This window comes from Bufo gargarizans, chromosome 4 (assembly GCF_014858855.1).
Source record: "Bufo gargarizans isolate SCDJY-AF-19 chromosome 4, ASM1485885v1, whole genome shotgun sequence".
In the NCBI taxonomy this organism is placed as follows: Eukaryota; Metazoa; Chordata; class Amphibia; order Anura; family Bufonidae; genus Bufo; species Bufo gargarizans.
Window position 1 is genome coordinate 527,336,268 of NC_058083.1, and position 27,975 is coordinate 527,364,242.

Here is a 27,975-nt window from a genome sequence, read left to right on the forward strand (position 1 = left end):
TACCAAGAAAAGTCAACTTTAATGTCAAAGCAGATTAGAACAGGAAAAAAAAAAAAAAAAAAAAAAAAAAGTGGTCGTCTGTCAACAGAATGAAACAGGCCAAACAAAACCAACACATAAAATGCTAAAAGCGTGGAAAGCTGAAAATACCACAGGGCACACACAACGGGTGATTGTTATTTTCTCTGAAGTCAGAATATACAACTAATGCTATAAAAAAAAAAAATTAAAGCAGTGAAGTTTTAGAGACAAAGGTAAAGTGTAACCCCTTCAATGCCAGGAGGAATAAGGGGGAAGAGGGGCGCCCTGGCTCTGGATAAAGCAACAAGGAAATGTTGCACTGTAAAATGTATTTAGCAGTTAAGTCCTGCAGATCCAGCTGGCACTGAAAGGGTTATAAAATGTGACAAACGGCGCTGCAGCAGGACGTTGACAGCAGGGGCCAGCCGTTTGACCCCGTGTGTCTTGCAGGGTCCTTGGTAGGTGGAGGGAGGATTTGCTGCATTACTAGAAACATGGACCGCTCGCAATGTTTGTGGGCTTAATATGTTATGTGCATAATATACTTGTTTCTTTTGGAGGGGGGGGGGGGGTCATGAAGCGGATTTGGACATGAACTTTCTGGAATCCTTTTACCTGTCTCGTGAAGGTAAATGCGTGCAACATTTTAAAGGGGGTCAGAATGGCTGGGTGATGTTAACAGTGCACACTTATTATAAGGTGGAGTTTGTCTTGATGTAGGATCTGATGCCGTCTCAGCATTGGCAGGATATGCTCTTCACCTCTTCTTGGGAGGGTTGGCTGTCCGGGGAGGCGTCACTGGGCGCCCAGAGTTCAATCCCCCGTACTGATACTTTGCCTTCTTTTCTGAGGGTTTTAGGATCTGTGGGGTAAAAGAAATAAATGTCACAAACAGAGTCAGATACAAGCGAGAATAGATCTGTATGCACCTTCGTGACCAGCCTGTTCTGGGCCTTAAGTGTTTTTTCTTCTTTTCCATCATCGCCTTCCAAGAACTTTAGCCGTATGAGGACTTGATTTTTGCAGGACAAGTCGTAGTTTTTAAATGGTGCCATTTTAAAAAGGTACACAACTTTCTGATTGACTTTTACAACTTTCTGGGAGGGAGATGGTGGCGGGGGAATTTTTGCAGTGCCGCTTCCCAAGACCCATAACTTTAGGCTACTTTCACACTAGCGTTGTTTAAATCCGGCATTCAATTCTGACACCGGAACTGCCCGCCGGATCCGGAAAAACGCGTGAAAACTGATTACATTTGAATCCTGATCAGGATTTTGATCACCATGAAAAAATGCATTGGAAAAACCGGATCCACCATTTATGGACTAACTTTTTTTTCACATTTTTCTGGTTTAACATGCAAAAGCCGAATCCGGTTTGACTGAACACACGGCGCCGGATCCGGCGTCAATGCAAGTCAATGGGAAAAAATCCAGATCCGGCGTTCAGTCAAAGTGTTCAGGATTTTTGGCCGGAGGTAAAAATACTGCATGCTACGGTTTTCTGAAAAGCCTGATCAGTCAAAAAGACTGAACTGAAGACGTCCTGCTGCATCCTGAACGGATTACTCTCCATTCAGAATAAAACTGATCAGTTATTTTCCGGATTTGAGCCCCTAGGACGGAACTCAGCACCGGAAAAGAAAAACGCTAGTGTGAAAGTACCCTTAATCTTTCTTTTTATGGAGCTATGCGAGAACTTGATTTTGCGAGAACTTGATTTTTGCAGGGCGACTTGTAGTTTTCATTAGTATGATAACACTTTGATAGCTTTTTATTACTTTTCTTAGGTGGCGACTAAAAATAAATTAGGCTACTTTCACACTAGCGGCAGCCTTCTCCAGCAGGGGTACAGCCTGACGGATCCATACATGCTGCTGCTAGTGCCCCATTGACTATAATGGGGTGGGCCGGAGGTCCGGCCACAGCACGGCTAACATGCAGAGAGGTGGCCAGAATAAAACTACGACAAGTGTATTTTCAAATGAAAAAAAATATATGCTATTTTTAATGGCATTTTTCTCATTTCATGTATTTTTTTTAACCACTTAATAGTCCCACAAGGCGACTATAGCAGGCAATCTTTTGATTGCTTCTAAAATACAATGCACGGTCCATATAGTGCAATGCACAAGAGGTCTTTTTTTTATACTATTCAATAAACAATATTTTAGGGATCGTTACGATGGTGGATAGACTAAAAACTTTACATAAAATACATTTTAAAGTAGAAAGGATTTTTTTTTACGGGAAGTATTTATTAGAAACTTTATTTTTTTATGTTAAAGGGATTGTCCCATAATAGACACTAAAAATGTATCCGATTGGTAGGCTCAGACTGCTGGCACCTCCAATGGTGCCAAGAATGAGGGTCCCACATGCCCATAGGAATGGCACAGCAGGCTGAACATGTGCACCGTCCTGCCAGAAACAGCCAAACACATAGTATTCCAAAGCTCTAGTGCCATATAAGTGCTTTGTTAGGCCTCAGACTGCCATAGGAACCCACTGACACCTGCCACCAAGAGTTCTCCACTGGATCAGCGCCTGCCTACAATGCATCCTTACTTTAGCCTTGTTGCAGAACCTCTAAGCGTTCACACTGGGTACAGGTATGGGGTACAGTCTGTGGGGACAAGTGCACGTCCTGCATTACCTGGAAGGAGCACATCAGGGTTTCATCCACGCTCATCATGCCGCCAGCATTATCAAACTCCCCGCAGTAATTTGGAGCAGAGAACAGGGTGACCAGCTGCCGCTTGGCAAAGAATTCATAGCCGTCCTCTACTACCTGTGTATGTGGACAAATGAGAAGCCATGTCAGCAAGGATGGGAAGCAAACCAGCAATGCCAGAGATCACACACAAAGCTGCTAGAATACAGATAAATTACTTGGTTATATCCATTTCTAGGAAAGGCAACCCTTATTACTTCTCCCACTAAGGAACATGAATACGGACGGTGATGAATCTAGAGAGATGAGCCAAGGAGTCTGGGAGATCATGCGACAACCCCTTTAATGTCTGATTTATTGGCTGTCCAAGCAGCAGGAAGGGGACCACTTTAAACAGTATATACTTGTGTCCACCATAAACCTACCTGATGAGCTCGACATATCAGATCCAGGTCATGCCGATTCAAGAATTTGCTAACCACATCTGCGCCGAAGGTAAAGGAAACACCACGGTCATTTTCGCCCCAGCCCTGCACGTCTTTATCAGGATCTGACCACAGGAGGTCACAGAGCAAACCTGCCGGAAGAAGAGCAGGAGGATCATCAGGACGAGGCGCCTCGCGTGCCCTGTTATGCAAAGGTCTTGAACGGTCAGAGGAGAAATGTGTTGAGCCGTGTAATCCACACCCCTGTATGACCGGGACACGAGGACAGAGCCGGGGACAGGAAGCGTTCAATCCTCAGTGACTGATCTGCTGCAGATTTCCATGTTCCATCATTACCTCTAAGACAATGCTTCCGGCATCTTACCATTCGGGCTTAGTCTTACAGCGTTTGGACACTGATCCATACAGAGCTGGGGGCTTGTTACAGTCGTATGCAATCCATATCAGCCGCAAGAATCTCTTCTGAACTCCAGGCCGATGGATTGGAAAGAGCTAACCCTAAGCTGTCAAACCCATTACAGTTCTCAGCCTCATGATGTGAGCGAGAAGGTTTTCATTCACTGACAAAATCAGTTCTGGAAAAAGGAGTAATATCAGGCTGCTCACATCTCGTTTTTGCTGTACGTCAAGTGTATACCTTTATAAAGAATAAACATTTATTGAAATGTTATCACTGGATGTACTCAGACCATAATTGGGTGAACGCAGTTCAAAAATGCGCACGTTTGACTCACTATTCAGGATTTTTATTTTTTTTAAAAAGAGCATAACGTAGCGCAATCAATGAATGATAGATGGAACCGCAAGACATTGCTTTATAACCGTTAACTCCTTAGTTACCCGCCTGTTTCGGGTCTTAATGACCAAGCGATTTCTCTCATTGTTGCCTTCCAAAAGCTAGAAAGGGGGGGGGGGGGGGGGGAGAGAAGCAATACTGCCACAGAATATTTACGTTATAAGTTTTGCCGCATTTGTTATTTTGGCATAACTAACAATAACTTTACTCTGAGTATAGAGGAGGGGGGGTGGGGGTTGGGGGGGCGACAACTTAGTTTCCATTGGTATCATTCTGGAATACATATCACTTTTTGATCGTGCTTTTTTTTTGGTGGTGAATAAAGCAAAACGCAGCAATAAATTACATGGTAATTGTGCAGTATGGGTAGTTACAGATGTGGCAATACCAAATATGTGGAGGGGATTTTATTTTTGCCACTTTTCCCAATCTAAAGTTTTTTTCAAATGGAAACAAGGTACATTTTTTACTTGGAATTTAATTTAAAAAAAATAATAAAAAAAATTTAATACTCCTTCCTATAATAGGTGATATTTTCGATTGCTTCTAAAATACACTGCACTATTCCTGTAGTGCAATGTATTTTACTGTCAATGCTATATTGACATTCACCAGTAGGCAGCGCCAGAGAGGGGCAGAGTGTGATCCAAGTTATATTTTAGCCAGCGAGTGAACTGCAAAAGCAATAGTCTTACTACATTAATGAGCAAATAGTGAGCGCTAGGAGGGCATTCACAATCCGTGGGTAGCGTACTGTGATACAAAACAGTGTGCACCAGTGTACGGTGGACTCCGATTGGAAATAGAGGAGTGAGCCAGGCAGTCCAAAGTGAACGAGTTGTCCTCCAGTTAGCCTCTTAGCTAAATTCAGACTATTAATAGCAGTAGTGCAGACACGGCTGATAGTTCTAGTTAGGAAATTTTTATGACAAGAAAAAAAAGGTAATTTTTTTTATAGAAAATAATTAATCAGCCTTCTGGGACACTCCGGAGGAAGGCCTGGGCCCTGATCTATGAGCACAGACATCAGCACCCCGTGATCTCATTTGTGGGGTGCCGATGGGATACAGAGCGAGTCCGCTGTAACCTCTTGCATATTGTGGGTGCTATTGCATGCAGCATCTAAGGGGTTACAACGGCCAGGATCAGCGCTTCTGCCAGTCTGGGCTGTTACCATGCCCCCGGCTCTCCACTGCACAGGAAACCCATGCAGTGATTCGATTGGGCTGCCATAAAAAGGCAGCGATCCAGCCTAAGGCCCTTTAGTGACCACGTACTGGTGGTCGATAAGGGGTTAAACATCTTTTTTCAAATAGTTTTTTTTGAAACTTTTTAAAATAAAGATTAATATTTGAATGCATTGGACACACACACGAACATTTGCCAAACATCCATTAAAAATATGACCACAAATTACATTAAACTACAGCAAAAATGAGATGTGAGCAGCCCCCAACGAGGCTTCCAGAATTTGCTACAACTCCCATTTATTCCTATGGCGTGTAACTTTATATGTGGCTATTCAGATTGGGGAACTTATTCGACACTGGTTCCTATACACATGAAATACTACAATAAGTATCCGAGAATAAAAACAAGGCCTGGGGTAAATAACAGCATCCCGGAATTCCAGGCATACAGCACAGAGCGTTCTATACCGGAGGCAGCTGCTGGGCTCCGGTCCATAAAGGACAGTGGAAAGAAGCTCAAGCCAGCAGTGACATGTAGACAGGAACGGAGGTATTCCTGAGAGCACTGTTCTGATCAACCAGTAATAAAGCAGATGAGGCGCTGAGCTCACCCCTGTACTCCTCCAGATTAGGCATTGGACTCAATACAAAATCCTAAACACTGGGGAGGACGTACGGCTTTAAGCCCTTGCCCACATTACAACCATGTAACCAAACAAATCCTACCACACCAGCTGTAAGAGCAGGACCAAGTCCGGTATGGAAGCCACCCCTACTGTTTTATAAGGCCACGACATTAGTTACACCAGAAATACCTAAACCGCAACATAGGTATACTTACCTACAGCCCCACATCTCCACTACCACTCCCAACCTCTTCCCTCATCTACATCAGTGCATGTCAGAGTAGCGCGGCCTACGGTGTGACCTACAGAACTAGGCATGTTGTTAATCTGTCATTGGGGTCATTTTTGACTTATGGCAGGTAAGCAAGATTTCTGGACAGTGCAGCGTGGGCTGGAGAAGACAGGGGAGCGAGACGCCAGACCTGCAGATGAAGAGGAGCCACAGCGCAGGAGAGGTGAGGAGTTTTTTTAATTCTATTTATCTGAGGTCTGATAGGGGTTAAGTCAGTCAGTGAGGAGCGAGATGGTGTGGAAATTGGCACCAGTATGTTATAAATTGATTACCAACCAAGTTATACTTTATAAAAATATAAAATAAAAAAAATCGTACTACCTGTGTCAGGGACGTCTGTGGGCCTCATGATTCTGCGGATCTGTTCCATAGACTGTAGATCTGGGGAGAGACCTGCAAGAGAAAAATAACATCTCATTATGATCCACGAGAAATGATCAGTACAGAAAAGAAAGCATCAGTAACAGGACAGGAAACAGCTGACGGACGCATCATGGCCCCAGAGACAAGGGGATGCTTAATATAGCTCAAGGGGCATGCCACGAGATATGGCACTGGGTCACCAGTAGATATGGTGGTCTGCCAGCACACGGAGTGTGCAAGTCCTACAGGCTCAGGTCACAACAATAGGTCAGGTAGTTATAAAAAGGTTCAACTCCGTGACCAAGCCCCCCCCCCGTCCAAATGGAACTGTGGGTGCAGCGATAAATTCCCCCTGGGGAGGGGGCTGCAACTGCAGCAATTTATCCTAGTTTATTATTACATCTAACAGATCTCCTGGTATTAAATGGGATCAGTCAGGGACCGGCTGCCGAGATCACATCTCCCTGGCACCATTACAAAAAACATAAGGACCATGTTATCCCCCGCAGCCACAGAGGTGGTGCTGATTGCAGTAACGCAACCCCCTCAGTCTTCATTTTCAGAGGTGCATCAGAAGATCTGATTAGTCTGAAAATCATAGAAATGCCTTTTCTTGTCCACAAAAAACAGACAATAGGACGTGTTCTCTCTTTTTTGCGGGGCTGCAGAATGGAAGCACGGATGCAGACAAACATATGGCTGTCTGAACGAGCCCTTAAAGTCACAACTTATGGTGCAGATATGGAGTGCTCCATAACTTGTGACTTTTTTAATGTCACTATTGCGGCAAAGAGACATTGATAAATGTCCTCCCCATTACATACTAAAGGAAAGGATTTGGGGAATACAATATCTGCTTATGGAGAGCGCCTTAAACGCCCCTCTGGAATTCTGGCAACCGCAGCATCTAAGGCTACTTTTACATTAACCGTTTCAATTCCGCTTTTGAGATCAGTCATAGGATCTCAATAGCGGAAGAAAACGCTTCAGTTTTTGTCTCCATTCACTGTCAATGGGGACAAAACGGAATGCACCAAAATGCATTCCGTTCCATTTGGTTGCGGACTGCGATGTGGAGCGGAGCAAGACGGATCCATCCTGACACACAATGCAAGTCAATGGGGACGGATCAGTTTTCTCTGACACAATAGAAAACAGATCCGTCCCTTATTGAATGGTGTTTCAATGGTGGTCAAGACAGATCGGTCATAGCTATAGATATAATACAACCAGATCTGTTCATGACGGATGCATGCGGTTGTATTTTAAAAAACTGAAGCGTTTTTGCAGATCCACGATGGATCCACAAAAAAATGCTAATGTGCAAGTAGCCCAAGCTGTTTGAGAGTGAACTGAAGGGCACCTTTTCTGGATGCAATTGCGGGGAGACAGTGGGTTTCCATACCAGCCCACAGCCTATTAAAGGCTCCCAGGTCAGCCTGTGTGTAAAGGCTCATGCACACGACCGTGCTCGGTCTGGGAAACAGCTCGTCGGTGGGCTGCATTTCCTGGACCGACAGTGGCTCTTCTGATTTGAAGTCACATGATGCGAGTATAGTACAATAGACCAGCAGTCAGACAGGAACCCACTGCATCCTTAGTCACTAGGAAGCAGCGAGTTCAGGTCAGAAGAGCTGCCGTCGGTTCAGGAGATGCAGCCGTCAACAAGGCCGTGTTTCCAAGACCGAGCACCATCAAGTGCACAAGCCCCCAAAATGGTAAAAAAATATATCACTAAAAAACAAGCCCCTATACACTTTGTTAATGGAGAATATAGTTAACGCTTGGTCCTGAAGGACTAAATTAGGCTGCTCCTTGAGCAGTGAAGGTGGATGTCCCTCTCAGGATAGGTCACTGGTCTCCATCCTCACCATGGTGAGATGACTATTAGGTGACCACAAGCAGACCGGTTAGTAAGCAAGCTGCACTAAGCAGCAGCTTGTCCTCCGAGAACCGGTCTGGTGGGTTTTATCTCTGTCCCTGTAATAAGGACAACAGGCTTGGCAACCAAGAAACCTAACAGGCAGAGCAAGGTTGTGTACACACTGGAAAGACACCCAGCGACTGTGCTGTCCTAGAACGATCGCATCGTGACACGTTAACATAGTGTGTTCTAAAATCTCTGCTTGCAGTCAATTAATGGGAACTGGACACGTTTAGTAAAGCAAACAACTTGACACCAGAGATTTGTGCTGCCGACATGTTTAGTTGAGGATTGTCTCAGCTGTAACAAACTCACAACAGATTTGCTGCATCTGAATGTAACCTATTCACTGAAATCAAGCAGAGATCTTCACAATGGTGGGGGATTAATATACAAATTACACTACAAAGTTATACATTACTAGGCCATGTCTGCCATCAGTGTTGCTAGGGTTAAAGAGTTTTGCCAAGATACGTTTATCACCCAAATGGGGGTCCCAAGTCTTGTGTTGCCCCTCTCCACAACAAGGGGAAGTCTGAACACCGCAATGGGTCAAACAGGCAGTGTCTCCATTTAACAGCCTATAAGGCTGAAGGAGACAGCAGAGCCCCTCACCGATGTCATCGTCCCACCCGTAACCATCAGAAGGCTGTGAAATACAGCAGACACCTCCTGCAGTGAACGGAACAGGAGAGCTACAATCCCTGCCATTATCCCTTCAGATGCTGCAGCCACACCATCTAATCAAAATGTCAGAATCCCCGCATGTGGTCCCCTAGCACACGGAGGAAAAAAAAAAAAAAAAAAAAGCTCGCCCCGCAAAAACCAAGCCTTTAGGCAACTCTGTAGACAGACGTAAAAATTTTAGAATATAAGAAAAAAAATAAAAAATACATTTCATATCCCTGTAAAACGTACTGACCCATAGAATAAAGTCATGTAATTTTTAGTGCACAGTAAAATAAAAAAAAAGTGTTTTTTTCAGTTTCACCCCACAAATATATACATTTTACCAATTTTTTTTTTTAATACAAGATAATGTAAATGAAATGGTGCCATTAAAAATACAACTTTCCTAGCAAAAAAATAAAAAATAAGCCCCTCATGAGTGCAGGAAAAGTACTTGAAAAGCAGGGAGTTTTTTTTTTCCTCTCTTCACATCAGGACGAGTTCAAATCTCATGTACAACATCTGCAGAAGTTCTGAGCCATATTGGGACACTCAGCACAAGGAACTTTTCCACCAGGGGGAATATCAGCGATGTCTGGTCAGCGCGCAGCATTAATCTAAGTACATTTGATCACTGATGTCAGCGCCCAAAACTGCGTCATTCACAGTCATGCACACGTCTGTATATACGGGTACATGTGTCCCACGGGATAATAATGGAAAATCTTTAATTAGAACCTGAGTATTTAAATGCTGGGGAGCAGTAACCAAATCCCCAGGGCCCATGGCTACCTGCCACATCTCATGTACTGACCTCACCACGCGAGAAACAAAAGGTCAGGATCCAGAAATAGATGAGGCCTGAACCATGGAGATGACCCGGGGGAGCACAGATCTCCTGCCTTCCGAAGGAAATTCCTAAGATCTCCGTCTTCCCTTACCTCCGTGGCAACAGAAGATCTTCTCGTCCACGATGGCGGCAATCGGCAGGCAATTGAAGCAGTCGGTAAAGGTCTTCCACAGCTTTATGTTAAACCTCCGTTTGCCTAGAAAGAGCAAAGAGAGGGGATGTTAAGTATTGTTATTAAGTGGGTCACGAGCGAATCAAGGAAAATGAGGAGGAATCAGAAGTTTCTTTAATGCGGTGGAAAGACTAGAACATCACACATTCAGCCAAGTGCTTCATTGCACAGCCTTAAAGGGGTTGGCCAGAATTTTACTAGCAATATCTGTTCAGCAGGGGTCCAGCACACTAACTCCGACGATCAGCTGTTCTGCAATAGATTCAGCAATACACAACTCATTCCACTGTGTAGTGGATGGAGATGAAGTAAATGGGTGCAGCACTGCAGTTACCTGCTCCACCCACTGCAGAATGGACAGAACTGATCGGCAGGGTGCTGGACCCCCTGCTGATTAGATACTGATGGTCTATCGTAAGATAAAATTCTGAGCAATCCCTTAAAGCTGCAAGTCAATCTATCGCTATCAGCACTCATGCCAGGGCATGCAACTTGCAGTCAGCTGTATTACAGATCCATGTGCCACCCTGCATCCAAGGAGCTGCAGCCAATCGCTGTGCACCAGAACATGGAGCCTCCTAAACAGGTTACATATAAACTTTTAGTAAATATGAATCATCAGCTTCCTGTAAGGATGGCCAGATTACTAATAAATCCTGAGACTGCGCCTCTTTCTAGGTCATGGTTTTCAGTCATCTCGGTTTACCGGGGCTGAGGCTGTCAAGCCGGAAACTTACACTCATCGTAGAAGCCATAGATGCGGTTGATGCTTGCACACTCGTGGTTTCCTCTGAGCAGGAAGAAGTTCTCGGGGTATTTGATTTTATAGGCCAGCAGCAGGCAAATGGTTTCCAGTGACTGCTTCCCTCTGTCAACGTAATCCCCCAGGAAGAGGTAGTTGGCTTCTGGGGGGAAACCGCCATACTCAAACAGCCGAAGTAAATCTGTGTACTGCCCGTGGATGTCACCTGAGGGAGGAGATCAAGAATAATCAAAACGATGCAATAATAATCCGATTCAGGCGGATGGCAAAGAGGGCAGAGGACGGAGGTGCCCAAACAGTACAGTATAAAGAGCGTCCATTTTAAATGTTCTGTCATTTTCATACACTTCATCTGTGGAAAACCTACGCTCACCTGCTCCTCTTCACTTCTTCCAGTCCAACATCTGCAGGGACGGGGTCACGTGCACCACTGCAGTCAATGACTGGCCTCAGCAGTGACGTGTCCTCAAGCATGCGACTCACTGATTGAGGACACCTCACCGTAAGGGCCAGTCATTGGCTGCAGCAGCACACGTGACCCCATCCATACGGAAGTTGGAAGACCAATTAAAAGAGCCCGGGAGCCCCGTAACACCCCCCCCCCCCCCCACACGTTTTGATAAGCGCCGTGAGCCAGGTAATTAGATTCAGTGGGAGGGGCCCGGCAAATGGGGGAACATTTGTTAGTGTTGGATAATCCCTTTAAATTGTGAAGTAAACCGGGCCTTATTAGCATCATCTCTCTACGTATCCTCAGCAAACACTGTAAATAAAAAGACTGGCAATTTCCGCCATCTTTGTTTTCAGTTCCATACGTGTGAATGGGGTTGTTTCATCTGCATGAATGCGATTTGCAGAGTCACAGAAACAACTACAACAACATATCTGCTGTGTGCGAAATCTAGGAAGCAGACGACTTCCTTTAAAGGGGATTCTGCAAGCCTGGGAACCCTTTTTAATATGGCCATGTCGGGTGCAGAGAGAAAGGCCGGGGGGGGTGAGACAGACTTCTGCCACCAGCTCCATTGTCCTCCACGTACAGTCCCTGTTGGACCAGGAATGTTATGCACCAGCTACATGCCTGTTATTACCGCTGTCAATGATCAGGCACAGCATGTAACCACTGAAGCCACCAATTGGCACATCACACTTCCAGACCAGTGGGGACTGGAGCTCGGGTAACAGGTACCTAGCCCGGTAATAAAAAAAGAGGGTTCCTGGCCTCCAAGAACCCCTATAAATGACATGCAACATGGCCGCTGCAAGCAGCTCAAGTCTTAATTTCATAAAACTGTTTAGTGATCTGTAACGACAGACCAATTCGTGTTAACCCCTTCAAGACCCTTGGATTTTCAGTTTTAGCTCATTTTTCTGTTCACATAGCCGTATGAGGCTTTTTTTTTTTTGCGGTATGTAGCACGCACCAGTGATTGTGAGCCAAAACCACAGAACAGGGGCAGATCTCTCCATTACACCTCATCTCGGTGGAGGCTTCACTACTGGTTTTGGCTCACAATCACTGATGGAAATAACTGAAGTGTGAACTCAGCCTTACACTTTGAGAGAAGAGAGATCCATAAACCTCCTTCAAGGTATTCTGTTCAAGTAACTTACCACAAATCTTGAGGGGCGCCTCCAGTTCCAGCAGGATGGGCTGACTGAGGAAGATTTCCCTGGATTTTATGCAGAGCCCCCGAACCTCGGCCTCCGTCATCTGCACAATCTTCCCGGGGCGACATCCTCGCACTGCAAAAAGGAGACAGACCACGTGAGGTGAAGGAAAACATGGCAGCGTCTTACTCTCAGAACCCCCGGATTTAGGGGCCGGGATCGGACACCATGCACTGAGCCACCATGTGTATTGTGCTGTACGTGGAAACATGGCGGTCCGTTACCACATACACCCCATAGGCTCATGAGGACTATGCAGGGGTGGCAGCATTAGCGAGCACATATGTACACATGTTCTCCATCTATCTGCATTGGCCCTTTTCTGCAGCACAAGAACCGGCCGTCTAGGATTAACCAGGGGCTTCTGGACCTGACGAACACAATAGTTTCCTGAACAGAGCCTCAACACTGGACAACGCACGACGGAGTAGAAGCCTGCAGAGGAGCACATGAAGGACGCGCCCGTCAGACAGTTCAGGGTGAGATCTCCGCTCGGCATGGGCGATCAGACTATTTTTAGACAAATGGAAAGTCCTGGCAGCCGCCCAGCAATGTGAGGGAAGCGGAGCACAGGGGGACGTCACACGAAGACCCTGCAGCCTGAAAACCTGCACTGCTGCCTCATGCCAGGGGACCCTGACGGGGCAGATCTGCCCCGTCTGATTACTGATCAGTCCGTGACCCGGCCACACGTCTCCCATGGCGTTAGACTGCGTTCTTTTCCTGCAATTGCACATAACCGCTGCACCTCATTCACACCATCTGTAATGCCAAGGACTACTTCACCCATTCTCTTCTCCCTATAAAACAGCAATGTGGCTACTGACTGAAAAAAAAAAAAATAAATAAATAAAGCCAACAGGGGTTCTGCTGGCACCAAAGGGCTGAGCCCTCGCCCATAATGACAACCAACAGACCGATTTGGGCTTCTTAACCCTTTGATTTAGGGGGTTGGGTTTACTCCTCACATTTCATACAAATGCAGGGTGTGTGCGCCCGTACGACAGGTACTGATCGCAGACAGATGGCTTCTCACGCATCACAGAACCTGGAACAGGAGACAATAACAGCAGACGATGCCAGGGAGCAGGGGGGAAAAAAAAGAAAATCAGAACCCGTCACACTTAAAGGGACCACGTCGCCAGGGAACATTCTTCTGATGGTCTTAAAGGGAATGGCCCACTTACAGGAGAGCTTCTTGGGGCCCCCTACCAATTAGCCATTTGGTGGCCGATTACTGCATTTCCATAATTAGTTTTCAGACGCAGCCACACTAACCTACTCACGCTTTTGGAGCGTGCAAGAAAACTCTCCAAGTATATCAGCTGAAAACGTATGCAGACCTAAAGGCGAATTCACACTATAGATTTTAAGTGCATATTCTGCAGTAATTTACAGCACATAGCTGATGGCACGCTGCGGATTGCATTACATACAGCACATTATAGCTGATGGCACGCTGCGGATTGCATTACATACAGCACATTATAGCTGATGGCACGCTGCGGATTGCATTACATACAGCACATTATAGCTGATGGCACGCTGCGGATTGCATTACATACAGCACATTATAGCTGATGGCACGCTGCGGATTGCATTACATACAGCACGTTATAGCTGATGGCACGCTGCAGATTGCATTACATACAGCACGTTATAGCTGATGGCACGCTGCAGATTGCATTACATACAGCACGTTATAGCTGATGGCACGCTGCAGATTGCATTACATACAGCACACCTGTTCTGCTGCACACTTATCCGATTTTAACCTTTGCAATCTGCATTAAAATCTCACTGCCGGTCTGCAATGCACTTTGGAAACTAGTCACAGCTGAGGGACTGTTACATTTGCATCAAGTCCAGACAAACCCACTGTGAGTTTAACACATCGGCAACACTAATCTCTCTCCTGTCCGGATAGTTTGTTACAGTGTATCAGCGCAGGTAGCACATATAAGTCTGGAGTCCATCCAGACTGTTCAGTCCACAGAACGGGTACTAAACAAGTGCTGTAAGCAGAGATCTTACCGACACTGAGAAAGTGAAACCGTACAATAGAAATTTCTAGAACATGTTATTTTCCCAGGGGCAGCAGTGCTTGGTGGATTGTTGCCTCCAGACTGGCACAGCAAAGGGCGTTATTCAGCCCAAAGATCTGAGACCCCCTTCGAATCCTTGCCCATGACCAACAGAAATTAGCTGGTCCGAAAGCTGTTCACTGCGGCCACGTGAAAGATCAGTGCCCCTTAATATCTGTAAACAAGGTAGGCACTGCCACGTGATCCGAAGAGACGGGCAGAGCACCCCAGCCAAAGTCAACAAAACCCCAGCCTAATAAAACATCTCACCTGCTGGAAATCTGGCGCTCGTTCCACCTGCATACCGAAACTGTGAGGTAAGAGGTGGCACTTTTGCCAACCTCCTGCGCAACAATGGTGAGGGTAGTAATCCTATTTTGTAAGGGAGATGGGAACAAATTCACACAGCAAAAGTGCAGCCCCTGAAGTCACGTAACATGGGGGCGCAGGGGAGACCACCAGTCTGTGGGACACAAAGATTGGGAAGCGATTTTTAAAAACCACACGGCAGGTCCGTTTCCACACAGCTGAAAAAGGCAAAGTGACCGTGAGGCTCGTCTGCTAGCATACACTCTGCCGGTTCTGTATTACGCCGTGGTTTTTCCCCCGTAATCCGGTGTGCGGGGAGCCGTGGGAGGCAGTATTGTAGCTGCACAGACACTTCCTGCAAAACCATTTTCCCTGCAGGGATCCATCCAGTGACTGGGGATAATGAACGCCACGGCTGAGCCGCCATCAGAGAGGACTAATGCGCCAATATAATACAGCCCTCTGCCATCGCTCAAGGTTTGCTTCAGGATAAAACTCGGTCCTGGTCGTCTGAGGATCAGGCAGGTGGACGGTGCATTACAGTACAGATATCTGAGCTCGTGGTGGACCTGTCACACGACCTGGACCATTCTTACCGTAAAAACACAGAATCCGTGACAGACTTGCAGTCATGAGCAGAGTCTAAAGCTACATTTACATGAGCAGATTTAGGAAAATTACAGCAATGCCTGATCCGGACACTGGTGGACCCCTGACCCCCCCCCCCGCCAAAAAAAAAAAAAAAAAAAAAAGTATAATGGGGTTTGTAAGGATTTTACATGCTGCAAAAATGTTGTCCAGCATTTCTGGCAGATTCTTTGATGGAGGCTCCTTAGGGACCGAGCCTTAGGCCGGCCACACATACAGAGCTAACAACTCTCCCTCGTCACCTTTCCATACACCTGCAAGCTCAGCCAAGCATGCAAGTGTCTTTGAGGGCAGAAAGCTGCTGCCAGACACCTCTGCTGGAGGCTTAAAGGGGTTTTCTGAGATTTGGATACCGATGACCTATCCTTGGGATCTAATCGGTGTGTGGGACCCTTGTCGCTCAGTAGTTGGAGAATGCAGTTCAGGCGCTGCGCCCTTCTCTCACCTTTCCTAGGCCAGTGACGACACAGTCATCAGTCACGTGACCTAGGAGCAGCTCATAGAAGTGAATGGGGCCAAGTGCGATACCGAGCACAGCCACTATACAATGTACGGCGCAGTGCTCGGTAAACAGAGAAGGCCGCACCGCTCACAGGAAAATCGATGCCTTCTCAAACAGCGGGGGTCCCAGGTGTCAGACCCCTAGTGATCAGTATCAAAATCTCAGAAAAACTCAATTCCCCCGAAAATAAAAGCATTGGACATCTTTAACGAACTGCCTGATCCTTCCCGGCATCAGACGCTGCGGGAATCCCCCATAAACATTAGGCAGATTCAGACAAAAAGGTATCTAACGCGTATGGCCAGACTTAGTGATTGACCAGTTATTTGTACCTGATATTTATCTGACCTCCGCTCAGCCAGACACTCCAGTGAGATCCGCGCGCCCTCGGCGCACGCGCCCTCTCCCCGCTCGCCCTCAGCCAGTGACATCATGAACAGTCATTTGGATGGAGCTGAGCAGCACAAAAAGTCCTAGATGTCACTTTTTACCCTGCAGCCTGTAACATCTAGTAGAGATCGTGCAATCAAAGGAAAAAAACTTATATATGGAAATCCTCTCCTGAGCTGCATCTCCTGACCATTTATGGCCGCCTCGCCAGGGATTTACAGGAGCTCCCGTCGCTATGAATGGCTTTATGTGCAGGGGATGCCGTCAGATGAGCCATAGATAAACCACCATCAAACCCATGGAAGTCGTCCTGCAGAAGACTAGTCCTCGGCCCTCAGCTCCATCATAGAAACAATGGACGCCAACAGCACCTGAAGAACCCCATTCATTTATAAAGGGGGTCCTTTTGGGTTCCTCCATTTTTCTGTGAAGTTTAGCGCTGTGTTCTTCTGGTGAAATATGACAGGATCTCCGTGACACTCTAAACCCTACACTAATTTTGCAATAAAATACAGCACACCATTAATAAATCTGGCGCAACTTAACGGGATCCTCACTTCAGCAAATAACTTTTATCATGTAGAGAAGGTTAACACAAGCCTCTTACTAATGTATTGCGATTGCCCATATTGCTTCCTTGGCTGGCTGGCTGGCTGGCTCCCCCCCCCCCCATTACATTATAGACTTCTTGTTTCCATGGTTACGACCACCCTGCAATCCAACAGTGGTGGTCGTACCTACACTATAGGAAAAAGCTCAAGCCTATGGGTGCTCCCACGGTCCAGGCCACCAGAGAGGACGGTGCTTTTTCCTGTAGTGTGCAAGCACGGACACCACTGATAGATTGCAGGGTGGCTGTAACCCCTGGATACGAGCCGTGTATAATGTGATGTACAAATGAACCTAGCAAAGGAGGCAATATGGACAATCACAATACATTAGTAAGTGCCTTGTACTAACCTTCTCTGCATGATAAATGGCTCTCGCTGAAGTGACAACCCCTTTAAGACTTCTTAGCCTTTGATTAGGGGAGAACGGTTAGATCGGGGGTGTCACTTATCCACCATGTTGGGGGGGGGGGGGGGGGGGGCGCGCGCAGGCATCAAGCTTGCACGCTGCTCTATTCATTTCTATGGGTAGCAGAGTACAGTGCTCAGCTATCTCCATAAGTCCCATAGAGTTTGCACTGCTCCATTCAAATGGGGGACAATGGACCCATTATGGTAACTGTTGGAGGTCCTAGAGGAGGGACCCCACAAACCTAAGAGTTATCTGCTATCCAGTGGATGGGGGATAACTTGTGGCAACTGGAATACCGCTTTAAAACTGCTGACTGGCCAAAGATATTGAAAGTCTACACCTATCCTGGACCAGTCAGGAGATCAGCTAGAGGTACTCCCACCTCACATGTATGGAATATCCGCAGAACATGCCATAAATGTCCGACAGGCGCTGGTCCCATTTCTCCCCCTAGAACAGGTCACCCCATCATATGTAGTAAACGGATGAAGCTGTAAACATGAGCGGCCGCCGCTCCATTCATTCTCCTCCTGGACACTGCTGTCCCCTTACCAGACAGGTCAGACCGCCATTCTAGAGACAGACATGGGACCCACATCAGACATTTCTACCATATTTTGTGGCTGTATAGGTGGGAATACCGCTGAACTGCCCCCCCTTGAACTCCCCCAGAGACTGCAGCCGTCATTGGCGGTTTTTCAACGTTCCTGCCTTCCTGAACAATCTATACACAGCGCACATCCTGCCCTCATGTGACAGCAGGGGTCCGGGAGTCTGCACCAGCCGCTAGGTTTTAAGCTGGCCATTCACATTAGACACCAATGTATATGGGGAGCCAAGGATCAGACAAAATTAATAATTTCACCCAATCCTTCTGTTCTCCTGAGAGACGAGCAGAAGTGTCTGGCAGCGGCTTTCCCTATAAAAAATACACATTCGGCCAAACGTGTATGTGGAAGCCAGGAGGGAGTCGGGAGACATAGCGGTCGGCCATACCACTGCTCGGCTGACAGCTGCTGAATGTGTATGGAGTGAGGATGTCCAATTCATCCCCAGGTACAGGAGAAAATAAGCAATAAATGAAAAAAAAAAAAAAATATATAAATTTTATATATAGAGATATATATTTTTTTTTACAGTGTAAAATTAAAAAGACCACCCCAGCGACCATAAAAGAAATCAAATTTTAGCTGCACTTTGTGCCATTAACAAAGGGGAATAAGAAAAAAAACAAAACACAAGTTTATAAAAAATAAAATTAAAAAGTTACTAAAATAAAACAAAATAAAGCTTTATGTATCACCAGAAAAGGCACAAAAATGTACAAAATTTACAAAAACAAGATAACCGTTATGGCTGAAAGACACATGAAGTATTAAAAAAAGGAAAAAAAAAAATAAAAAAAGTTCCTGATCACTGAAGGGGGAGGCTGTTGTAAAAGCCCCAGTGTTGAACTGGTTAAGCTGGATCCCAGTCATCACGCTGGATTTTCTCGCTTCGGCTGGAAGGATTACGTTACCAGCAGTTTTCACACGTTTATCACACACGCAGACGATAGTATTTTCTGAACGCCAGACGGTCTCTTTTTAAGTGGGATAATTCTGACTAACATCAGTTTCTTGCTGTGCCGGTTCATTCCCTTAGCATTAGATGGCGAGATTAGACGTGAGTGCGGCAGGACGCCGTCAGTACAAGGAGCTATTCATAAGCCAGGCAGGATAGAGCCATAGCTACACCTCACGTACCAGCTTCAGGGGTGAGGTGTGCACCCAGCACAGGCCGGGACACGTCACCACAGACACGAAGGGCCTGAGTGCATTGGGGTGGTGCCAGGTGTACCCCGAGCGAGAACTGGGTAAGTGCTCAGAACTACTGAGGGGCTCACCATCACCATGTGATCGCCACCAGCACTGACCGCACGCGCTTCATACAGACAGTCTGCTGCGCGCCCCATCCTCGTCATTTGCTAGAATGGGTTTGGCTGACAATCTCATCTGATAACTGGTGGCCAAAGATTTCAATGCGAGGCGCCACCCCAAAGGACAGACACTGGAGGACAGCAGGGTCAGGCATATTGGGCTTCAACATGCCTGATCCTTTAGTCGATCCAGAATGCTCTGATGGGCGAGATAAAAGAATCCAGGAAAGCTGGGTGGTTTCAGGTTGGTAGAGGGACCTGACATTCTACTACTACTTTTTTTGGAATGTAAAAACATTCCGATGCCGGCCTAAAACGCGTTACTGGTCAAGCCAAATTTCCAACAGTGACCTGACTCTGCAGCACATTTCACATCAGCTCAGCACTGGAGCAGACCCGAGGAGGAGAAGCTGCCCCATGCCTAGCCATCGCCTCATCTACAGTCCCCACAGTACATGGAGAAGAGAATTTTCGTAATTTTCACCTACTTGGGGGTCATACAGAATGTATATGGCTGCATGCATGGGCCGATACTTGCACCATTACTGCAGGAAATACTTTCTGATAACTGCTGCCATTGGACAATAGAGTGGAACATGCCTTCTTCCTCCAAGAGGCCCTAGGCAGCTGCCTCTATAGCCCACGTTCCCTAAATAGGTTTCCCAACTGCACCCAATTCAGTGAACCAGAACCCAAAAAAGGTAAAAATAAAAATCCACTGGAAAATAAATGCAGGCATTAACCCCCAGTGAGCGGTGGATAAGGCAATGCATTGTTCCGTCCGGCCGCTGCTTTAATAGATGCCACATGTCACTGGCTCAGACAGAGGAACTTTACCGAGCTGGCAGGAGCCGGTTCCACACTGCGATCATTGAGGATCCGTCCGCATGCGACTACAGGGAGAAAATAACACACCGAGGCCACAGCGAGAAGGGCATGTACATTATATACTCGCGAACATGGCCGCCCGCACAAAGGAAGCAGCTGGCGTGACAAAGGTTTAATAAGGGCCTCCGAGCAACGGGTTTATAGAGCCGACGTCACCCGAGCGGGACACACACCTCTAGTATAAAACATGATGTCCTTCTGTACGGAAGCATCACCTGGACTGCTCATCTGTATGTCACCGACAAGGATTAAGGGGGGGGGGGCTCCAGAATCATGTACATAGACCGCTGAGGACAGTGATTGGCTGCAGCGGTCATGTGCCATATACCAGTACATCACTGCTTGTAACTGAGGAACAGCAGGAGGACTCGACCAGTGCTGGAAAAAGGGTATGATGTAGTTTAGGCTATGGGATGGCTTTCCCGAGACTTCTAATTCTCTTGGACAACCCCTTTAAGGAGAAACTTGCTGACTTTTCTTAAGTAAAAACAGAATAATGAGTGCAGCTCTGGAGTATAATACAGGATGTAAATCAGGATCAGTACAGGATAAGTAATGTATGTACACAGTGACTGCACCAGCAGAATAGTGAGTGCAGCTCTGGAGTATAATACAGGATGTAAATCAGGATCAGTACAGGATAAGTAATGTATGTACACAGTGACTGCACCAGCAGAATAGTGAGTGCAGCTCTGGAGTATAATACAGGATGTAGCGGTGCTCATACGCTGCCCTAGCCCTTATTAATGGGATATATAATAAATGAAAGCAGATAAACCAATTACCTGCCATACAGGTTCAGTTACTCCGTGGTCACTAGGTACACACGGTGCCACGTGAACCTGTTTACCAGATTAGACCACCGTCACTGATCTGGCAGCTGCTGAGTAAGAGCTTTGTCCATGAGCCCCTATAATTTGTGTCACCACTCGCAGCAAACAGATTTATCTCAGGAGGTTGTGAAATCTGAAAACCAATATCCTTTCTGTGCACAAAAAAAAATAAAAAATAAAGATAAATAAAAAGTCGCAGGGAGAACTCCAGGCTCGTTCTTCGAGGAACATGAAGTGAGGCTCTCCTCCAGAGGTGGCGCTCTCATCAGAAAGCCAGGTCGATGAACTCCTCATACATTATTGATGCCCTGCACCACTGCACGTACAGGGGGCCCATCATGACATAATAGACCGGAGCGCCCTGTGATGGATGGAGTATCTGTCTGGCTGTTCAGCAGCATGGAGCCGCGTCACTGCAGAACTGGGCCGTCATTAAGGAGCAGTAGAGACCTTGGTGACCGGACCCGGCACATCTCAGGGTGGTGTGCGCCAGCACTGGATCCTCTGCGGCCATGCACAGTCGGTTTACAGGGGTACTCCCACCATTAGTGTGCACTTTGCACTGCAGCAGGCCCATGTGAGGATCACCCCCATCATCATAAGTAAGAATAAACCTTGGGTTTTCTATGTAGAATCTGTGAGAATTGGAGAAGGATCAGAGGATTTGGCGCAGGGATCTGTGCCGAAACCAAGGCCAAGTCAGACTCGTGTGAGCATATCCTAAGAAGCAACGGGAGACGCAAGGACACACCTTCACTGCTTGATCAGTGTGGGACACACCGCCAGGACCTCCACCAAACCTTAGTACAGCGGACCTGTGGCACTACAACTCCCAGCATGCACAGTAGCCTGTTCTCAGAACTCCTACAGAATTGACCAGAGCATGCTAGGAGCCGTAGTTTCCCAGTAGTTGGAGTGCCAGAGGTTGCAGCCCTCTACTCCCAGCGCTGCAGCACTCTGATCCATACTGTGTCGCCTGCGCAGTGGGAGGACAGCAGCTCCCCCTTTGCAATTCAAAAGCTTAAGAGCCCCCAGAAGTTAGACCCTCCTTCCCCAAGCATATACTAGCGTTATGATGGGGATATGCATTTAAGCACTATTGCCACACACATTAAAGGGCTTCTGTCACCTCCCAAACAGCAATTTTCAGTATTGAACTTAATATAATTGCTAATGTACGCAGAGTCCATATACACCCCTCTTACCTCTGGCTGTGCTTTAAATTCTTTAAAAATAGTACTTTTGCGATATGCAAATTTCTTTACTACCAGCAAGTTGGTCGGTTACTTGCTTGTAGCCGCCGCATCCTCGATCTAAAAAAAACTCCCCCTCCCCGGTTTTTTTTAGACCGAGGATGCGGCGGCTACAAGCTAGTAACCGACCAACTTGCTGTTAGTGAAGAAATTTGCATATCACAAAAGTACTATTTTTAAAGCACAGCCAGGGGTAAGAGGGGTGTATATGGACTCTGCGTACATTAGCAATTATATTAAGCCCAATACTGAAAATTGCTGTTTGGGGTGGGTGACAGAGGCCCTTTAACCCTTCACTCCACAGAACAGGGACTTGTCCTCGGGAGATTGCAGCCGGCAGCGCTGGGTCACACCTAGTACGACTTCTGATGTCACCGTGCCCCTATGACATTCAGCACTATAAACGATCGGTGTCACACTGTGTTGGTGACGGTGCACTTATATCTGATATTCATTACCTGCCTCTCCCTTCTTTATGTCATAAAGGAAAATGGGGCCAAAGGAGGAAAAAAGGCGCTCATAGGGTAAGTAAGTTCAAAACAAGCCTCCAGATGCGGATTGAAGAGCAGGCTCAGCGCTGGATCGTTCCTGAACACAGCTACGGAGCCACTGTTTCCCACCGTACCTTCATGTGATCATCCAATCAAGTTTCTCCAGTGGTGTCTTCTGCCAGTGCCACCCCATCTGAATCCAGACTTGAAAAAGGGGTCCGCAGAACCCCGAAACGCGTTGTCACGATAATAAATAAAAAAAAACTATTGGTTTGACAAACTCTGGTTGCGTTTTTCGCCTATGGTCCACCCCTCCACTAGACCAGCCCCCCCCCCCCCCCCCCCCCCCGCGAGTCCAGTGGAAACATACCTCATTCTTCATGTCTTAATCTGTTGCATCAGATAGAACCTGTGGGCGAGTGATTTTCAGAGCATCCCCTGAGCCCCAGCAGTAAGGACACACTCCCACAGGTCACCGTCTGGCTAAATATACCAGGAGGATTTCATTACAGTGACATCGCCACCCATGTGAAGGACACCCTGCACCCCCAGCACGGTAATCATCTAGCAGTGTAGTCATTTATTACCGTCATACTTTACAAAAAGGCAAGACCACCAGGAATCCCCTCAGTCAGGGGGCTACAGTGCTATTCTCTACAGCAGGGGTCAGCAACCTTTGGTACTCCAGCTGCTGTGAAACTACAACTCCCAGCATGCACACATACTTGGCTGTTCTTGTAACTCCCATAGAAGAGAAAGGAGGATTCTGGGAGTTGTAGTGTCAGGACAGCTGGAGTGCCGGAGGTTGCCGATCCCTGCACTACAGACTTATCTGAGGCCGCAGACTGCTGACAGACATGCAGGGAATTGCTATTCATGCCATAGAAGAGGCACAGCAGGGAGAACCTGACCGCAAAAAAAAAAATAAAAAATCATATGCCATGGCGTTGTACCGTCTGTAAAAATACAAACGCGATGATTAGCAGAATGGCCCCAAGAGCTGACAATCTAAACCTGGGAGAAGAAAAAAAATTGGTTCTATCAAACCAGATCACAGATCCTGAAGCAGCGGCCACTACAGGAGAAATCTGGTATTACATGATGACCGAGCTGCTCTATGCAGCGACTGACGGCGCTCACGTGTAGGGGGACCTTTCATATGGACATGGTTCTCCCATGACAGCCAGGGGGCAATGACTAGTATGACAGCGCTGTCACATCCCCCATATAAAGCCACTTTTACTCGTCTTCCCCTACAACCTGAGCCTGTAAGTTCTGTGACAAGACGCGGATAATTGGATCTCTATTAATAACCCCCTGGACACTAAATCCCATCAGTTCCGGCTTTACTGTGTCACCAAATTACACGGGGGTTCAGTGGAGGTGACATTGTACGCTGTACCTAGACTCTATAATCGCAGTCATAACTGACGGAGATGCGGACAGTTTCTGAGGAAGGGAGACGCGAGGAGAGCCTCTGGCAGATCTGCGGCTGTGCAGGACGATGGGACTACAACCCCCACAGAGCAGATTCTCTTCCTCATTCCCACTGCTCTCTCTAAACAATGGCCAAATATAGTAGAAGAGTCTCCAGCCTGGAGCAGTCACCGCTGCGAGACGTCACTTCCCAAGTCCAGGGCTTCTCTGCTCAGGCACAGACTCTACGCAGTCGCTGAGTCAATGGTAAATGTACGCTGCCCTACTACCAAACAGAAGGGTCCTGAGCACCGGGAAAGGGGTCTTCTCGGTGGCACAGTCCATGTATTTCCTACCAAGAATAAAGCTGCAGGCCGGCACGGCACCGTCTCAGCGGCAGATCTCGCCCTGTGCATTACTCATGTCCACCGGTCACAGAGCAAAGAAACACACCCAGCGCACGCCCTGCACACACCACGGCCACCGCGTTATCACACGTAGCCGGGAACCAGCTCGCGTTCATGTCTGAGGGCATGCTGGGAGTTCCACTGCCACCGATTGTGGCGGAGTGCACACGGCACGCTCTGTAAAGGGCTAGGTTTGTGTTACTAAAGTGACCTGTCAATAAAGTTATACGGTAAACAGTGAAACGGTTGTAGAAAAGCACCACCATGATTAGAATGCTTTGGTGAGCAGTCTGCACCGGCAGAGCTTGCACTCCGTCCCTTAAGTCTAGAGTCCTCTAGCCAAATACCAAACCCCGACCGGACCCATTTTACAGTCCACAAACCACAGGTACCGTCTTGTGTGCTCCCCGCAGCACTATCAAAACGCCTGTTCTTACAGAACACGTTCTAGAATTTGGGTCCGCGTGTGATCCAAAAAAGCGTATCGGACTGAAAATATGGTCGCGTGAATGAGACCTCCGGGTCCCAGGACAGGCAGGAGCTACTTCTTCTAAGCCATATTCACTCTCACGGGGACACAAAGTCTCCATACAAAGCTTCTCCTGCCCTGGTTCTCCCCGTCAGCCAATCCCAGGGATGATCCCACTGCCCTCCAACGTCTGCAGTCCCAGCATGCCATGGAAGCTGCTGCATGTTGGGAGTTGTAGTTCCCAGAGAGAGTTACTTGTATTGCCCATGGACTCTGCAAATCGTTCCTGCGGCAAGCTGGGTGGAGGCAGCTGTCAATGGCATCTGCCGCCCGGAGTGCAGGCAACGAGAGCAAAACAGCAAGAAAAATACAAAGGTCCTAAACATCAGAAAGTTACTCAACTATAACCACATGCACCCAATAAACCTGCGGGTGATCACCCAGATGGGGTCTGATTATTAATGAATTACTAGTTAAGAGATTCCCTGATGACCCGAGCTCCCATCAGACTGTGACCATGTATGGTGGCATCGTGTGGAGGAAGCTTCCCAGGTCCATCACCCCGGGGGCCGTAAACTACTACTCCCTGAATCTACTCGGCAAAGCACCGCCGACACAAGACCCCTGAACTGGAAGCGGGCTCATCATGGATACCCCCCAGCTGTCAGCACCCACTTCATGATCCCGGACAGCACCCCCCCACCAAATGTAAGAACCCAGAACAATCTAAGAATATAAAATCGGCACAACAACCCAGTAAAATGGCGCGAGGGCATCAGAAAACCTCGAGCTAGCAGCTGCCCTCCAGCCTAAAGGGGGCGTGGCCGATCAGCTGCAACATTGTATCCGTTTCATGACACCAAGTATCGATCTGACATTCAGGACTCCAAATGACCACTGTTTATTCTGTAGAAGTCGCAGCACGGCGCGTGACACACGAGATGGCGCACACACCGCGGGCTCTGCCAGCAAACCCTAGCAGTAGAATTGGCACGCTCCCTCATTCAGACTTGAAAACTTCACTCCAACCTAACCTGGGCAAAACACTGAACACCCATCATCGGTACCCTGAAGCGCACGGCAGGAACGTTACCCCCGCCGCCCCCATGGACAACTGCATGCTGCTGACATTAGTCCCCTGCCCTTCTGTACATCACCCGCTGCCCATCCCCCACATGCACTATTTTCCTCTCCCCTGAGAGCTCCTTGTTCAGTACCTGTAGACCCCCACTACAAGGGTCACCAGCCCCGCCCACTCAGTCACATGATGCAAGACTAAGATAAGCTAAAATATTCACCCCTCCCACACTCTGCTAAGATTGCAAGCTCTGCAGCCAAAAGGTCCAGTAAACAAAACTCAGTGAAATACAACACATCAGAATCTGCGCATTTTACTCACACCCCCATCATCTCTCATCCACAACCCATGAGGATTTATATAGACTCCAGGGCGACATGTACTCACACCCCCATCATCTCTCATCCACAACCCATGAGGATTTATATAGACTCCAGGGCGACATGTACTCACACCCCCATCATCTCTCATCCACAACCCATGAGGATTTATATAGACTCCAGGGCGACATGTACTCATACCCCCATCATCTCATCCACAACCCATGAGGATTTATATAGACTCCATGGCGACATGTACTCATATCCCCAACGCCTCTCATCCACAACCCATGAGGATTTATATAGACTCCAGGGCGACATGTACTCATACCCCCATCATCTCATCCACAACCCATGAGGATTTATATAGACTCCAGGGCGACATGTACTCATACCCCCAACGCCTCTCACCCCACTATACACAACCCATACTGAGGATTAATATAGACTCCATGGCGATAAGTACTCATACCCCCATCATCTCCAACACTGCGATCATTCATATTCACCGCCCCATAGATTGTAAGCTCCTGTGCTCCTCTCTCATTAGTTAGCAGGACCTTCTTGTACCGTGCCACACTTAATGTCAGCGCCATAGTAATAATCACCTCGCTAGGTGCCGGGGCACCTACCACCCAGCTACAGGTGAACCTCCAAAGATCCCACTCCATGTACCACAGGGGTCCAAGACTACTACCACCCCCAACCGACACTTCCTCCTTATATACACACACACACCCCTGTTCTCTGCCAATGAGGCGCCACTTTATATTATTTGGGGGGGGGGCTCATCTAAAGTGTGCAAACCAAGGTGCGAGGAAGCGCCAGGCCAGGAACAAACTGTCAGACTCGGCCTGCGCCATCTTGATAACTTTGGCGCAATTAACTTAAAGGGATGCGACGCAGGATGATAGATGCGCCTCCTGTAGTGGGAGTGTCATTCCCTCACAGCTTAGACTACTCAGACTCACAGCATTACATGACACCCCTGGTCATTTCCTGCACCCCAATAACTGCCCCCCTCCCCAGTAAATAGGTGACCCTTAGAACACCCCGCACCCCTCCAATCACTCAGGGGTCTCCATGGTAACAGCCCTGGTCAGACAGAGGACTCACGGGCGTCACAGGAGCTCCAGCGCCTCGGGCCTCTGAGGCAGGCTCCTCTCCCCGCCCGCTCACCCCATAACCGCCCTCCGCTCCCCACACACCCGCTGCCGGCTCCCCCCCAGCCTCTTATCGCCCCCTCCTCAGCCCGCCGGGGACACTCACCCTCCAGCAGTCGGCTGATGAGACTGTCCACGTTCAGCTCTCCGTCCGCCATTTTGCGCTTCCCTCACAGAGCCTAGCTGTACTAGCCGGGCGGAGCTGCGTCACATCACCACAAGGTCACGCCCAGGGGGAGGAAACGCAGGGGAGCCGCAGCCAATCACCACTAAGGGAGGCGCTAACTCTTTTAGCCACGCCCACATCGAGGACACAAAGGCGAGTGGGAG

General features: G+C 47.7%; 1 protein-coding gene across 1 annotated transcript; it reads right to left on the minus strand.

Annotated features, from left to right (window-relative positions):
• Positions 1 to 552: 552 nt before the first annotated feature.
• PPP1CB (protein phosphatase 1 catalytic subunit beta) lies at positions 553 to 27,892 on the minus strand. The gene is made up of 8 exons (XM_044289069.1): positions 27,752 to 27,892; positions 12,400 to 12,531; positions 10,760 to 10,990; positions 9,942 to 10,046; positions 6,366 to 6,437; positions 3,120 to 3,271; positions 2,677 to 2,811; positions 553 to 883 (listed from the first exon to the last, which is right to left on the minus strand). Exons 1-8 carry the CDS (start codon positions 27,801 to 27,803, stop codon positions 779 to 781), a joined length of 984 nt encoding a protein of 327 aa, XP_044145004.1. The 5' UTR covers positions 27,804 to 27,892; the 3' UTR covers positions 553 to 778.
• Between the last annotated feature and the right edge of the window lie 83 nt (positions 27,893 to 27,975).

Bases quoted from the DNA above. Each gene is read 5' to 3' on its own strand.
- PPP1CB (XM_044289069.1), bottom strand. From the start codon at position 27,803: ATGGCGGACGGAGAGCTGAACGTGGACAGTCTCATCAGCCGACTGCTG. The intron at 10,047-10,759 runs GTAAGTTTCCGG...TGCTCTTTCTAG, and splicing joins CTATGGCTTCTACGATGAGT to GCAAACGGAGGTTTAACATA. The intron at 2,812-3,119 runs GTAGGTTTATGG...CCACATACACAG, and splicing joins TGATATGTCGAGCTCATCAG to GTAGTAGAGGACGGCTATGA.